The sequence below is a fragment of the Corvus kubaryi genome, unplaced genomic scaffold, assembly GCF_017639235.1.
Source record: "Corvus kubaryi isolate FWS band 111438036 unplaced genomic scaffold, C.kubaryi_AGA036_p1.0 37357, whole genome shotgun sequence".
NCBI lineage: Eukaryota > Metazoa > Chordata > Aves > Passeriformes > Corvidae > Corvus > Corvus kubaryi.
In genome coordinates this window covers 15,708,278-15,724,911 of record NW_024581117.1, presented here as the reverse complement: position 1 = coordinate 15,724,911, position 16,634 = coordinate 15,708,278, and the positions used below count along the sequence as shown (strand labels likewise).

Here is a 16,634-nt window from a genome sequence, read left to right as displayed (position 1 = left end):
CTTCAGGGCAGGGCTATTACCTGCATTTTACCTATGGGAAATTGAGGCCTAAAGAAGCTGAGGGACCTGTTAAGGTAACACAAAAAATCTGTGACTGAGCAGAGAGCTGCATCATGATCTCCTAGATCTTGCCAAGTAATTTAACTCCTGGGCCTTTCTGCTGCCTGTAAACATTTTTGGCAAAAAGGGAATTGCATAGAATGTAGTAATTCCTGTAAGATTCTAAGCACCTTTGTGTATGAACACAAGTTCTAAAATCCTGCATCTGTTGAAGTCAAAATTTATCTTTAGCAGGATTCAGATCTTAGTGAATATACATACTAACAGTTAGTAGAAGCTCGTAGAATCAAAATAATCTGATGTTAGCATAGTAACTCATGGAAATTACCACAAACAGAAAGGCTAAGGGAATTCTACTCAAATGTTGATTCTCATATACTATATAAAAACAATTCTGTTGCCAACTTAATGCCAACTCTAGACAAATTTCCCAATTTAATCCCAGTTTTGTAACTTTTACTAGATTGGCTTTTTGACAGAGTTATTCTAAATCCATTTAACAGTTTATCTAAGAAAGTGGCATATATTGCATCTCAGCATCTGTTTCCAAGCTGTAACACTTCTTAACTTCCTAGTCTAATCTAGGCTACTCTGACTGAAATCTCCTGAATAGTTTGGATTCTCTCTCTTCCCCCTGTTCCCCTCTCAGCAGTGGGAATCAAAAAGCATCAGATCCAATGTATAAGCTTTTCTCCACTTGTCATGTCCTATGAAGAGGTACCGCTGGGGCGATTTTTTTCTTGCAGATGAATTGTATGGGACATCTTACACACCACTAGGCATGAATCTCATGCTTATCCAAACACAAACCCATGAAGAGCCTAGCAAGTTATTGTCTAGCTAGACAATATTCAAAATACAGTTCAGAGTGATTAAGCAAGAACGAAAGAGGAGAGAAAGCAAATGGAGTTGCCATCTCCAATTCCCACAGACTTAGCAGCTGGAGGGAGTGTATGTGCAAGCATGAAGGGTTCAGCTTGCCTCTCTGACGTGATGAGCTCTGCAAGCCAGGATCCCTACCATGAAAACCTGTCTATACTTTCCTATTGATAAGATCTAGGTCTTGAGAAGACAGCCACCAGCGGTTGTTCAACTGTTCATTCCCACAATTACAGGGAGTTTATACATATTAATATCAATTTGTCCTGGTCAGATTCTTAAATCTCTTCTCATTCCTAGTGCAGAGCAGACAAGCTTCTATGGGGAGACTGTGGTTTAATTCCCATCCTTAGCCTAAAATTGCTGACATTTGCTGACCTTTGAGAGATGATGTGAAGCTTGATTTTGAGCCAGATTTTTGGAGAGATTGAATTAAATATAATTTTTGTGCCCTGGGAACAGAGTTCTGGGTGATTCCTCGGCCTTTCTGAGACTGAATGCTCAGTATGGGAACTGCAAGGAGATGGTTCTGTGTGGTCAGTGTTGAGGTGTCACCGGTGTCGGGGCCTGTGTGATGAACCGGGATCTGCGTATGGCTTTACAGGCTCTGGTTTTTAGTGATCTGAAAGCTTTTGGACAAACCCTGCATCTCTTCTGCTCTGAAGTTTCTTACTAAGCATTTTCTAGCAAAAGTAAAGAATATTCATGTGAGGGCTGTGCATAATTTTCTAAACAGCTGTAGGGTTTTTTTTGTCCTAAAATTAAGGCTGCTATCTGAGTCTTACATAAGACACAACCAATCAGCATTGCCACATGATATTCTTCATAGTAAATGACACAGATATGTGAGCACAGTTTGGAGTTCTTACAACCAAAATGTATAAACCAGGCCCTGGTATTTAACTCTGCTTTCCTTTATTATTGCACAGGTAAATAATTTAGTTTTATTACTGTACAGGATTTTGAAGTTTAATTACCTCATTTTTCTATTTTATATTATTAGTATAACAAAATGTTGAGGTAATAATATCATTAATTTCTAAGTTTTGCCTGTAAAGCTGAATTTCCTCTATTTACAGAGGAAATATGTATCGATTTATTTGTATTGGTGAAGCCTGTGAATGCTTTCAAATACCAGGGTAAAAGAATTAGTTTCCATTACCCAATTATATTTTTCCATTTGCCCAAGCCTTCCCAAAGTCTCCTTCTTTCCTTTTCTCCCCACGTCTTTTTGTTTCTACGTGACATATTCTAACTGAACATTACTGAGATATTTTATTTGTAGGGAAGATAAAAGGCCCAGTGGACTAGACAGACAGATTTTGGGAACTGCAGGTAATGCTGACTGTGCTCTCCTTTCATCAAGTGGTGCAGTTACCTGGACACGCACTGAGGTTATGAGACTTGGATGCTTGGTCTCACAGCATTTCAATCTCAGCCTCCAAGAGGAAACTCCAAGCTTTATGCCAATAAAACATTCTGAGGGTGGAGATGAGGGTTTTTTGTCCTTCTTGTCCTCTTTCACTTTGCAGAAATACTGAAACATCCACTACAGTAAGGACAAGAATCCAGGTGTTGCTTGTCCTTGTTTCTGGGCAGGAGAGTGATTCTCTTTTTATTTCTCTGTCTCAGTCTGTCTCTGTTCATTTTCTCCATCACTAGCTGGAAGAAAGAATTCTAACAGCTTCCTCAGAGGACCCTAATCATTAAATTGAAATGCTCTTTGAAATGTCCTGCTAATTGAGGGCCTGTTCTTGGTGCCTGAAAGTCTTAAATTTTATTCCTTGAGCTGGAGAAGGTGGTAGAAAAACTCAGGTCGCCTGTTACAGAAGCTGTTCTGAAAGGCGGAATTTCCAGATTTTTCTCCTGGTGATAAAGAATGCTTAATTATTTGAGCAACCTGGGACAGCACCAACATGACACTTACCCACTGGCAAGGAGTGAAGCTTGTCCTTGTGGGAGTTCAGAATTTTGAATTTGATTGTCTTCGAGCCAAGGAAGACACTGAGTCAAGTCTCCTCTATCCTGGGATTTGTCCTATTGTCTTCCTGTGATTGCATAAAGCCAATCCTCGTTCACTGCCCCTTTTGTTTGAAAGAACTGAGAAAATCTGACTGAAGATGTTTGGGTGTAACAGAATCACATTTTTTTTCAGCACTCCTAATTGTGACGAAATTTCACCTGGCACTAGAGCATGCCACCATCTGCAGAAATGATGGGTATGGTAGGGTTTTTTTGGTAAAAATGACAGCTTGTTATTGCATGTACTTGATTAAAGTTGCAGCTAGAATCTTAGCAAAGTCATATTTGTATTTCTGTCAGCACCTCATGGTCATCATAGCTGTAGACGCCCAGAGACTAATCTGTTCTGTCTCATGCAGCATCAGCAAAATTACCAACTATGTTCTGATCCTGGATTTCTTTATTGTTGGTGATGAATGATGTACTGGATGAAACAGAAGGAGGACATCTGGATTATCAGATATCATGCTGAGTGCATAATGCTGACACTTAGGAAAATCTCATCTTGTGAGCTAAACATTTTTCATATGGAAGTCAATTTTAGATAATAAGCAGAGAACCAGAATGCAAATCCCTCCTGTTCATTGCTGCCCTTTTTGTAGTAATACAAGACAATACCAGGACTTTAAGGCACAGGCTTTTCATCTGCAGCATTCGTTCTGGATGATCCCCGCATGCTCTGCAGGTATTGTAAATGAGAGAAATGGGGGTCTCAGTACAATGCTCTAAATAAAAATACACCAGAGGACACATTTTATGAGAAGGAATTTTTAAAGTAGCATGTAGACAATGCAAGGAAACCAACATTTGAGATTCTTACTGGATGCTGTACTCCATTATGCAGTGATCTCTCACACAGAGGAGGATTGCATTTGTATTTATGAGAAAGGGAGTAAGCCCTTCCCTACCATTACTTTAATTGATTTAATACAGATTTGCTATGTGTGGAATGAAAATGTCTCCTTTCTAATTCTGCGTTAACTACAAGAGGAAAAAATGGAACAAAATATATGGGTGTGAATCCAGCACTCCAGCATATTATTCTCATTATGTTGATTGTTCTATATAGCAATAGGAATTCTGGAAAATACTGTTCATCCTGTCATCTGTTTAAATAATCACTGCCTTCATGGAGGAGAAAACTCAGACTTGAATTTGCTGGAGTAAGCTTTTCTCACATGAGAAAAGGAAAATCAGAAGGGATTAAAGTTGGGAATTGAGAGGAAAATGAGGGAACTTTTATTGATTTTAGTTCATAGCCATTGGCATTCTAATTACTGCAACAATTAGAGAAGTGCCAGCTTTGAACTTTTGAGGAATTTGAGAGTCACGATATAGGTTTGGTCTCATACAGAATAGCAAATAAGTGTATAAATAACTTCTGCTGTCAGCAGATAACTCTGACACTAGTAGTGATCATTGTTTCTAAAGGGGTTATCATGCAGTTAACTCCAAAGACTGACTGGTATTTCACAGTAGCTCTCCAAATAATTTCTCTTACTACCATAGCAAGTACAGATTGTAACACTTGTGATTCATCTGCAAAACGTACTGCTTGCCAGTTGTTTTACTCTAAGTGCTTTGGCAGTGTGATGTGCCAGAAAGAAAGGTCAACAACAAAATTAAAAAACCCTCGGGATTACACTGCAGTTGTCCACAGAGGGGACTTTGCTCCAGAGAGTTGGTGGTGTTTTGCTTCTCTCTACATGTTTTCTGTCAGAAGGGTAATGGATGTTGTGAAAAGCTCTTTGGTTGGCGACAGATGGGGGTAAACCCTTATTTAACCTGCGTTAAGCCTGAGCTGGTGGGACAGGTATGGAGGCCTCCATGGCCAAGGTGAGAGAAGAATAATCACCTGCAGGCAGAGCAGCTGTCTAGCAGTCCTTAGTGTGTCTGTTATTCAAGGGTGCTTGAACCTGATTTACAGTCATTTCAACTTCTATACTACTTCATTTTTTAATTTCTTCTTTAGTTTCATAGACAGTGCCCAGATTCAGTGAATTTATTGATTCCAGTTAAGAGTGAACTAATATTTAGTTCCTTGAACTTTGTAAAAGGTTTGTTATTTTGCTAAATTCTAATAATAAAGTTCCCAAGAAGTCCCTGTCCATTCATGTAAATTTGGAAATTAGAAAAAATAGGTTTCATGCTAAAAACTTGAAAGCTCATTTTAGTTCAACCAAAACAAAACCAAAAACCTTATCCTAAACTGTTTAATTACTTTACTCTTTGTTTTAAAATATAGTGTGTGTATGTGTGCAATGAATCGAGCACATGTAAAGCAAAAAAATAAAAGCCAATGTCCAGAAGCTTCCATGACAATAAAGAAATTTTACATTCCTACCAGCCTCTGAGATGATCAGAAATGAAAAATGCTGCTCAGTCACAAAATAAATATTTTACAGCTGCATCCCTCATGCTTTCTGTTCAAAGCTCCAGTTTGCTATTCCAAACCAGTACTCACACGAAGGCTCCCCCTGCAAAGTAGTGTAGCAGCTCATCCACAAAAACACCTTTTCTCCAACGTCATAATATATGTCTTGTTCATGAGTGAAATTTATTTTAATAATACTCGATTTTCTTACCTGTTGACCACTTTGTTGATTAGCGTCCTCTCTGAAATGCAGTTTTCTTTCCAGGTCCTTTACAAGTGCAGCTTTGTTTTCCCGAATAGAATCTTCTGTTGCTAATGGCAGAGGCTTCAGATTTTTCTTTGTTAATCCCTGGGTTGGGCTAGTAAAAGAAAATTCTGATACTAACATGCAGCAACCAGTATATACATATTTTGTCACCAGTATGATATGATATATTATGCTGGAACCTATTATTTATTTACATAGAAGCCAAAGCACAATAGAGGATTTGATTTTTTTTGGTACAATCTTAATGGGACATCCCATTCCCATGCTGTAGAAATTAAAAACACACATCTTAAACAGAGTAAGGGTTATAATGCTACAATAGGCATCTAAGTTCTATTTATATTTATCCTGCAATAATGATGTCACAGTGAATGCTAAAGAAATGAGTGTAGGTGTTACCTTAGGTGTACAAGGTGTGCATTTGACTGTTATCAGGCAATAATTTAAAAGTTAATACAATTTCTCATTGATCATTATCTCACATCTTCATTGAACATTTACTCTTTCTATGAGCTTTTACTTCTTTCATTTCTCTCACCTTTTTATGACACCTAACATCAACAGTTATTTTTTATTTTTATTTTATAGATGTGGTCTGTTTAATTTTAGTAAGGTTTGAAAATAGTTAAATTCTTAGCGCAGATTGTCGGGAGACTGTGAAAGTGCACTGCTGGAGCACAGCAGCAGGACACTACGAGGGAGTGTGCAATATTCTGGTAGTTTACCAGAACAGATGTTGGGATCTTGATAACAGGGGCTCTAGGTAAAGGCAGAACTGGTGATTGCTTTGCAAGGTGTCTTCCTTCTGTTGTCCTGCAGACACAGTGAGCTCTCACTCCTTTTGTAACCAGAATTACTGTAATTGATAATGCCAAAAAGGGAAGCTGAAGCTTCAACAGGTATTTACAGATTATCACAGATACTGTTCAGATTCCTTCCTGACCTTTTGTGCCCTGCTAAGACTCTCTCCCTTGCAGAGGTCAAGAATTTGAATGTCAGCAAAAGGAGCACTAGTTGTGTGAGAATTCAGCTCTGGGCTGGGACCCAGGAAAGCTGAAATGAAGAAAACATATTTAACTAGTCTGCCTGGTAGGCATATTGTGATGACTTCTGTGGCCATGCCTGTGCAGCAGGGAGAAAAAGGAAAGCACTTTGCGGGGGTTAAGTGTCATTAATGCAAAGAGAACAGCACTTGAGCACTTGTGCCCCAGATCTGAAGGGGTGGAAGGGGACTGGTGACAGCTGCAGTTGATTTTTGCTTGCTCTTGCAGCATTGTGGAAGCAGACCAAAGGCTTGAGCTGGCTAAAGTGAAAACCTTCACTGTGGCCCTTATAGCTTCATGCTGCATGCCTGATCAGGGTGCCAGGGCTGGGAAGGCCTCCAGGCACATGCTACGGGGTGATGGCAATTATGTGGCTGTGCTGGGCAACTGAGAGGTCTGTGAGTAGCAGTGCAGTACTGGTTTGAAGGTAGGATTTCTTGGCACACAGCGTGGTGACTGCTATAGACACAGGGACACATTTTTCTGTTGTAATAACATTGGTTGACGTAGTATCAGCAGGGTAGTCAGGAGATTGTGACTTGCTGATAGCTGTCGCTACCTTGAACTGTTGAGAAAAGAGGAAACTATTCCTGCAGGATTTGGAGCTATATGAGTAAATAGTTGTACCAATCTACAGGTGCTAGCCAGGCTAACACAGAGTTGACATAGTCCACAAAAGGAAAATTCGCTTCAACTCTACCAGTAAAGAAGAGACTGTTAAGGCCACCACCTTGCCAGTACATCATCATCCTTATTTGCTTGTATCATGGTAGCTATTTTGCCATAGAAATCATGCTGGCTGTTAATTATTTATGTGCAAACCATTAACTCTCCTGAGATTTTCTGGGGGACTTCAAATATAGAAAGTACTGCAACCAGAAAAATACCTTTACGTAAGTTATTTCTTAGATTGACCTAGACTAAAAAAATAGCTTGCACTATAAGGTACCTTTAAAACTTTACTTGTTGCTTACAATAGGTATGAATGTTTTTATACCTCATGTAAGCAAAGAGTCTCGGAGTGACTTATCCTACAAGCTCATGAAATCTCTTTCTTCACTCTAGTACAGTCTTATGAAACTCTGAGCCCCCACATTCTTATATATCTGTTTATATGCTCACATTTCTCTCTCTTGAATTCTATCTAATTACAGAAGTTATTATCCTTTCTTTTCTCTCTGGATGTAAAGGTTAGATTAAATGACCAGAATATATGAGTAACTCACTCTTCTATTTTATGAAAGACATGCATTTCAGTGAATCCCCCACTGAACCCTTGAACAGAAATACATCCTAGTTTCCTTTGAGTATTTCTTGTCCCTGTGTCTGTGCATATGGTTTATGCTACTTACGTGGCTGGTGTACTTCTGGGCAGTCCCATGGCATTGGTTGATGGCACGGTAGGAAGTGAAGGAAGAACAGCACTAAGGAAAGCTACTGGATTCTGAATCCGTCCGGTTGGGGAGATGGGAGCAGGAGTCACAGTCTGTGGCTGAAACTGTTTTACGCTGCATGTAGAAAGTGTTAGTGGAGGCACCATGGATTCTTTAGGGCTTGGTAGAGACTGTTCACTTTTGCTTGTAAACCCTCCTGAAGACCTTGATGGGGCAGGTGGAGGATTTCCCATGAAATTTTCCATGTTATTTGTTTTCTGAGTTGCCTGAGGGACGCTGCTGAATGTAACTGAGGAGCTGGCAGAGGAGCTGGCTGGCGGGGGAGTTTGTGGTGGCAGGAACTGCTTGGGGCGGGTGTAGCCAAAGGCTTGCGAAGCAGAGGCTGAGCTTTGCTTGTACAGGGTTGAGGTGGACTGTTGGTAGAGTGAAGTAGCAGAATTCACTAAAGTGGTGTTGAATGACAGCTCTCTTTGAGATGCCTGATGCACCTGCTGTTGTTCAAGCAGGACCTGGTTATGGAGCTGTTTTAACTGGCTCTGATCACTGAACAGAAAATAAAGATGAACAAAATTGGTTATGAGCCCCGAATGAGCCAGTTGGCTGCATTTCCATGTATGAATTCAGACAGAAAAATTCTGTGTTCTGTGATACAGTAAGAGACGGGAAACTGCTATGTGACACATTCTCTAACATTATGAGAAGAGCATAATATTAGTTTGCTACTAAAATATTTTTTTCCTTCATCTCCCCTTCTTTGCCCGAGGCACAAGAGCTTTTTGTCTGCAAATTATTTGACTGAAGATAATTCTTACATTTTAGCATGTGAAACATAAATATAACTCTTACTTGAAGATATTTAAGGGACAGCACTGTCCTGTCAAAATCACCTTAGTACCACTCTGCTTGTGTAACTAAGAGTAAGATTTGGTGTACCATAACTTAAATGAGTGTTTGTAAGCCAGATTGCATTATTTACCTGCTGCTGAAGTGGGTTCTGAAACCAGCACTTTAACTGATAAAGCTTTGTAATAATCCACGATAGGAGATATTACCAACGTAGTTTAGCTGGTGCTGACATTCAGTGACAGGCAGGAGTGGATAATTCAGATAGAACTTGCATTCCATGCAGTTGTTCTTTTTCTAGATGCTGTCTACCACATAGTTCTCCAGGGCTTTTTTACTTTGCAATTAAGGAAAATTATTTTGCCTTGTCAAGTGGTTTATTTAGTTATTGTGTATATGGAAATACAGCACATGAAAAACAGGAGAGCTTTTTCCCTTCCAAAACCAGAAAAGACGTAGAGGATATGGAAAATGATTGTGTAATAAACTATGGAGCATTAAATAACTACTGATAGAAAGTGGAAAATGAAGATGTAAAGACCAACCACAACTGCTCCTGCAACCACAACCAAATACGTACTCAAAATAATTTGTTTTCAGTTAAAAGAATTAGTTTCTGTAATGTACTAAACAAAAATCACATTAAAGGCAGATAAAGATAGCAATTTCAAGCTTTCATAAAGTAGGACGTTAGAGAGTTAGTAGTTGTGTGGGCCTGATTTTGTGCCCTTCATATACACATCTGCATAATAATAAAGCAATCCTTTGTAACAGGACTTTTTTTGGAGGGGGGAGTTGACAGAAATTCTGCTTTATGCAAGCATTGGGCACTTAAATACTGCTTCTGCTCCCCCCTGAAACTCATACAGCTCAGAAAGTATGTAGGGCTGTGAATGTGGGCTTCACAAATTAAAAAATCCTGTGCTCCAAGTTCTTCCTCTGCTACAAGATACGTGAGTTCTGTCTTCTCCTTGTAATGTTTATGCTATGAAATTACATCCCTGCTGAAGAGTACCAGTGAATTACTTTATAAAGTCCTTCCTGAGCCCTTAGGTAAAGCTTCTGCCTATTTAAGAAATGAAATGAAGGTGTCTGTGTGCTTTTTGTTAAAACTATATGTGGGAGGTTTAAAAAATGCTGAAAATACCTTTCTTAATAAACTGCAGTGTGAATTCCATAAATTATCCTCTAGGAAAATGACACCACTTTTTCAAATTTCTCCTGAGCTCCCAGTGCACCAATCATGAAGGTGCTTTTTAGTTAGATAATGTGAAGTGCCTTCACATTACCAAGCATTTCCAAGTATTTTATCTGTTTTAGGAGGAGATGATGTTTGTGGGACATAAAAGTCATGAGGTATGGCCTTTGGGATGACAGTTACTTGCTGGTTGCCAGTCTGTACTATGTGTAAGACTGAATATGCCTGACTCGGGCAATACTGCATACCCAGAATTGAGTGAGATATGTTTGAAGAACCTGCTTTTATTTTGCCTGTATAAGGTCAATTTTCTTCACCTTTTGATTGCAGCAGGAAACATTGTGGAATTAATAACATTTCAAAGTGAAAACATTTTCCTTTTAAAACTGGAGATGACTTTTCCTGAGAGAGATATACAGAAAAAATAATCTAGCTCTGTAGAATATGATTTCTAAGATTATGTATGGTTCATTAGGCCAATGCCATGTGACACCTACAATCTTTTTATTGTGCATTTGAGTTTTTGCTCTAGTGCAATAGTGTTGTCAATATCTACTAAATAATATCAGTGATGCTCCTGAGAATTTGACTTCTGTTTACTTACAGCTTTGGTTTAGCCAGTACTGGGGGAGGTTCCTTGGATGGTGATGTTGGCTCTGGTATTTTCACTGGCTGTCCATTTATCTTCTCTGGGAAATGGTTGGGTCTGGTTTGGTTTGCAGCACCAGGTCCGTCCTCTGAGGATGGTTCACTTCCTTTTTCATCTTCAGGCAGCTTGAAGTGTACACGGAGCCCTACCTTGGAACTCGACCTGGGTTCATTGTGGTTCACAAGAACACCTTCGAGTTTAGGTTTGGGTGTTTGAATTGCTGCATGGCTGGAAGGAGTTTGTGGGGGAGGTTGGTGTTCAGTAGCGACAAAGTCAATGGAGCCCATCGTGTGAAGGGCAGCAGCATTACTGCTGTCTTCAGGTGCTGAAAGAGGAGAAGTCAAACCTTGGGATATGTAAATGCCATAAATCATCGTGAAAAGAAATCCCAAAAGTTATAGTTCAAAAAACTCACTCTGTCCTTCCAGCTGCTGGACTGAGTTGTTTGACCTCGTTTGTTTAAGAACAAATTCCCTTAAAAAAGGAATATTGTAAAGGTAGAGGGTAAAGAGGCACTGTTGCAGTTTGGAAAATCAGTCAGTGGTCTTCAGCCACGTCCCCAGTGATTTCCACTACATCTTTGAAATACAAACATTTTTTTTTTATTTTATTTTTCCCCTGAGAGTTCTCACACTTTTTAGTTATGAAGAACATTGCCAGAACTTGGAGCTGCATTGGAGTCAACAGTACACAGCATAAATCACAGCCTGCTCTGCTCGGATTTACTAGGGAGCAAAGGACTCAAACTCTTACCTTTGACAGTCAGACGAGCTATACTGGATACTGTGCCATATTTATTGCTTGCAGTACAGGTGAAACTGCCGGAATCTTCTGAAAATACTTCAGCAATAACGAGAGTACAAATCTCCTCTGCAAAGCATGAGAGCAGGATTAGTACTTGAAGTGAACATGCAATGAAAAAACACACAGAACCCTGACTACCTTTGGGGAGATTTCCTTAAGGTCTTCCACCTTGCTCAGTTTGTTTCTAGTTCCATCAGTATTATCAGTTTTAGCAGCCTTTGTGTGCAGCAGCTGTTATCAGCATTGTCTGCAGCAACTGGTACCCTCTGTGTTCCAGCATGCCCAATGAAAGCAAAGAACAGGTGTCAGCAGTGTGTGGAAAACATTAGAAAATGTTTTCCTAACACATGAAGTACAGACTTAAAAGAACTTAAAATTTAATTTGGAAAAATACAGTTTACTCCACACTCTCAGCTCACTAAAACATAGGTATTTTTTATCTCTGCAGATTGAAAGATTAATTATAATTGACTGGGAACATTTCAAGTGGAGTCACTCTGTAAGGGGGAGAAATATAAAACACATACATATAGGCTGTTGTTTTCAAAAATATCAGTGCAGATTTGCAGATAGAGGGCATTGTGCTAATTGTGCTTACGGAAAGTTGCCTTTTCACTTCCTTGTGAAGATGACTAATGGGCACCCAAAATATGCTAGCAAAATTGTACTAGCAAAAATTATGTTCCATCTAGAAAAGTCAATCTGGGTTTATGATATTCCTGTCTGACCAGTATCTGACACGTCTGGCAGCAGTACCACCTAATAAATACCTATTGTGATGGAATTTTAAATCTTTTGTTTTGGCTGTGCAGCTGGGAGGGGGAGGAACAGTAACATCTAAAGTGGATTGAAATGTGGGCTGATAAAATTTCTTCACCTACTCAGTGACTATTTTTCTACCATTTTTCGATAAACTTTCCTAAAACCCTACAGGATAAATATTTTATGAGTACTTTTGTCAAAGGCCATAACACACTTAAATTTGATTGTTTCATGTCATCACCAAGGACAATCTAATGGCAACAAAGAGATTGTTTGCTATCAACTATAGGAGAATAATAGTTTATTATAGCAGTATGATAACAGAACTAGTTTAAGGCATTATACTATCTAGTTTATCATGCTGGGATCTGCCAACCACTGCATGCATGGAAGTCCAGATTCCTTCTGAATGAGCAGCAGGTGATGAGGCTGCGACAACTGCACCCAACTGATTATCCCCTAAAAACTGCTTCACATTACTCAGCAGTGATGCCACTGGACAGTAACAGAACCGTGTCAGTGGCTTCTGGTTGAAGCTCCATTTTTTCATTCCTAAATCTCAGACAGTGGCAGTTTCTTTCAAGACACTTTTTGGGGTAAAAAGGTTTTGAATAGGGCAAGGAGAATAGTTACAGAAGTTTATGTTCCATAAGAATTAATACTCCTTTGGTAATTTTCCATCCTAAGAGGGGAAGCTTCATATTTTTAATAGCAAAAAGCATAATGAGGAGAGTGAATCTCTCATGGAGAAATAATGAAAGCTATAAGACTCCTCTGCTCCAACCATGTGACATAGCCTACATTCTGCCCTGATCCTTGAAATCAGCAGATCCAGCCACATTTATAGGATTTGCTGATATCAGGGGTGAACACCTGATGTGGTACTCTCACATTACATTGGTAGGGAGCACAGGGAATGGCTGACATGGCTAAACATCTGATGCAATGTTCCCTAACTGGTAAACTAGATAAAAATAGCTCAGATCTACCTCATCTCGTATACTTCAGGACCTCAGATGTACAGGGGACCCTCATACATTGATTTCATTAATCTTTAGCTCATTTAGATCCTGAGTTAAAACTGGGGCAAAGCAGAATGGAAACATCTTCTTCAAAAGAGACTGAATTAAATCAAATTACATGTTTGTGGAACAGTCTACAGTGAAATGTATGTCATTAGTAGCTATAGAACATGGGGAAAAGAAGAAATTATGTTAATTAAATAAGGAAGTTTTAATAATTAATATTTTGTGAGGTTAAATCACCACATTTATGCAATGAAAAAATTATGAGCCTTTTGATGATCCCCACCTGGTTCAGCCATAGATCGTGGTTCTACAGGGAAGAAGAGCAGAATTATTAGATTGAATATAGTTACTTTTACCAAGATTTCTTTTTTCTTAAGCACAAAATAAAAAACTTGACCTTCTTAATGTGATGGAGTACTCTTTTTGATCCAATTTTCTGTTTAAGGGGTGGTGAAGACAGCCAGGCCTTATACTCAATGGTATGTCAAAGCCACTGAACAATATGAACACTTACGAACACTGTTGGGAACTTAGAAATAGGAAATAAATTCTCCAAGTAGCTGGGGTTTTTTTTCAGTATTGGCACAACTTTATTGTGTCTTGAAGACAATTTATGAAACTCTGACCCACATGAAATCAAGTTATGATGAACTATTGTTTCATTTAGGTTTAGTTTAGTGTGGTATTTAAGGAATTTCTGTTGAATTTCCACAATTTTAGCATTTCAGTGACTTTGAGAAAGTTGCAGATGTTCTGACTGTTTGAAAATTAAAATTACAGTTGTAATAAGAAATTCACACTGTTGCTACGTTAGCAATTTTGTTGCTTGCCTATATTTTATTAGACACAATGTTTTAACACAAGAAACATACTTTTCTGTAATATCCTAAAATCTGGAGAGTCTTCTATCAGTGTTCCTTCTCTATACCATTCAACCTTTGGGGAAGGAGCTCCTTTCACCCGACATTCAAAAACAACAAGCTGCCCCTCAGAAGCTGAAATATCCTGTAACATCTAATAGAGAAAATGAATAGACAGTCAGTAAATGTCTTAATGGTCTGGAAATAATACTGATTTCAATAAGATTTATTAATAAAGCCACTTAAACCTATGAATGGCTTAGGAAAAGGATTTTTTTGCCTTTTTTTTGAGAGCTAATTTTTAATTATCTCTCTTTAGTTATCTGACCTCTACTTTTCAAATATGTCATAGAACAGATTACCTTTGTAAATACAGGAGCAGCAATTATAGGTCTTCCATCCAGTCCTTGCAAATAATTAGTGGGGCTTTGAGCCTGTAGATTGCAAAACATCACAAGATGATGTTTAGGTGTACAGACATTATTTTTTCATATACAGGAGAAATGTGCTTTTGGAATGACATAAAAGAGATTTTGGAGGATGAAGTCCAAAGCAAAATACTTAAGGCAATGAACAGAAATTCTATTGTGGACAACTGCTGGTGATCTTCCTGGATGGGATAACAACAAAAATGCTGTTAGTACTTTATTGCCTTACTCAGTTAATCATGGCAAGAAAAGCTTTACTGAAGTGTATTGGAACATCTTTTCTTAATACTTCAGTAAGGCAAATATATGTTGTCTGCTTGGTCATAGTCCTCTTTTAAAAATTCTTACTTAGAAAATGGTTATTGATGTTAAAAAGGAAATGTTAAGTCAAGTCACATCTGTGACTGCTACTATAATTCTTCTCCTTTGCCAAAACCAGACCATATAGAGAGGTGGGATATCAGCCTATTGATCCTACTCAGTGAAAACAGAATGGAATTGTTCTCCTCCTGGAAAACTTTGTTATATAGCTTGAGTATTTAATATAGTTTTTTATTTTAGTGTAATAGGAGTTGCCCCAGAACAGCAGAATTAATGTATTCAGTATCTCAGGAAACATTCAAATTACATAGACGGTGCCTTATAAGCCAACAAAATTTTAAAGTAGTGATTTTTAAGGTAACTATTACCCTTAAGCATCTTCTCTCAAAATGGCAAAGTGTTGCAGGGGCTTAGTTCTATTCTCATTGTAGTCAAAAGTAAACGTGCATTACTTCACCTGTTCAGTATCTGTTTATTGGTTACCACCTAATTCTGGGCTGTAAACTTTGAAAAGGCACTGTAAAGCAAGAAATTCAGAAACTCGTGAACTTTTCAGTTTTAACTAAGTATGGCTCCTCTTTCCTATCAGGAAAGAATTCACAGCTGTGAACATGCTGACAGTTTGCAACAAAAACGATTCCAAATGCATGGTAATGTTAATTAGAAACTCTTTGATGTTGATAGTAAAATGTTATGTGGCAAACAACTTATCTACATATAAAGTAAACATAGTAGTGAAACGATTCAGCTTAAAATGAGTTTCATTGAAAGGAAAAGATTTCAAGTGAGTTCTGTAGTGAGGGAGAGGAAAATGTGCTGGGCTGGGAAGTGGATGAGCCAGTCTGCGATGAGGAGAGGCCGGGAAGGTGACTCACACATCCAGGTGCCCTTTCCGTCTCTGAGCTGCTGGAAGGCACATGAATTCCCAGTGCTGGCTGAGCCACCTGCTCCTCCTGCTCCTCGTGCAGCCGGGGAAGGAAGGCACCCTGCCCTTGGGCAGGTGCTCCAGGTTGCCTTGGAGGCAGGGCCATTCCTCTGTGGACTGTATGACTGTGAGGCTCAAAGCTGAAGTTCAACAGCAAAGCAAACGCCAGAAAATTTGGGGTTCTCAGTCACAAACTGTAGAAGAAATGCTTTTTTTAAGAGCTTGCTTTTAGTCCTTGAAATTCATCACATTGTCCCACCTACCTGGCTAACTGGTGTTGACACAGCCTGGACAGGTACAGACACAGACTGAACCACAGCTGATGGTGTCTTGGAGGTTTCTTGATGCTTGGTTGCAGTTCTGACAGCAGGAGATGCTGCATTCATGGAGGTGTTGGCTGGCTTTGGTTTGCTGTGAAATATTAACCGAGAACAAATTCTCTAACTTGAAGCTAGAGCTCTGTGTGTGCCCCTAAATTATGTCTGTCTCAGTTACATGTCAACCCCAGCCTCACTTCTGGGATTGAATTCCTCTTGACCTAAGCTGATATGTACTCCTCCTAGGTAAAACTGCACTTTGTAAGTCACCCAGCTATCTGGCCACTCTAATATCTCATACTTAGTTCAGCCACACCAAATGCAATAAATGGCCTGGATCAATGCAATTGTGGCTGTTACCAGCTGAGAGTAGCATGAGAAAGCAGTGCTAGTTTCACAGAGGACACTGCTAGTTTCTATTCTGTGAAGAGTGGGCCTATAAGGTAATGAAAATACTAT

The 16,634-nt window shown here is 39.0% G+C and overlaps 1 protein-coding gene across 2 annotated transcripts in view; it reads right to left on the bottom strand.

The window, feature by feature from the left end:
* MYPN (myopalladin) overlaps positions 1-16,634 on the bottom strand; it is a 76,176-nt gene that overhangs the window by 19,586 nt on the left and 39,956 nt on the right. For both annotated transcript variants that reach the window (XM_042033408.1, XM_042033406.1), the window contains exons 5-12: positions 16,122-16,269; positions 14,547-14,618; positions 14,197-14,338; positions 13,608-13,631; positions 11,484-11,600; positions 10,686-11,055; positions 7,999-8,583; positions 5,547-5,694 (exon numbers count right to left, since the gene is read on the bottom strand). In XM_042033408.1, the coding sequence (XP_041889342.1) occupies positions 5,547-5,694; positions 7,999-8,583; positions 10,686-11,055; positions 11,484-11,600; positions 13,608-13,631; positions 14,197-14,338; positions 14,547-14,618; positions 16,122-16,269 (1,606 nt within the window). The remainder of the gene's footprint in view (positions 1-5,546; positions 5,695-7,998; positions 8,584-10,685; positions 11,056-11,483; positions 11,601-13,607; positions 13,632-14,196; positions 14,339-14,546; positions 14,619-16,121; positions 16,270-16,634) is intronic.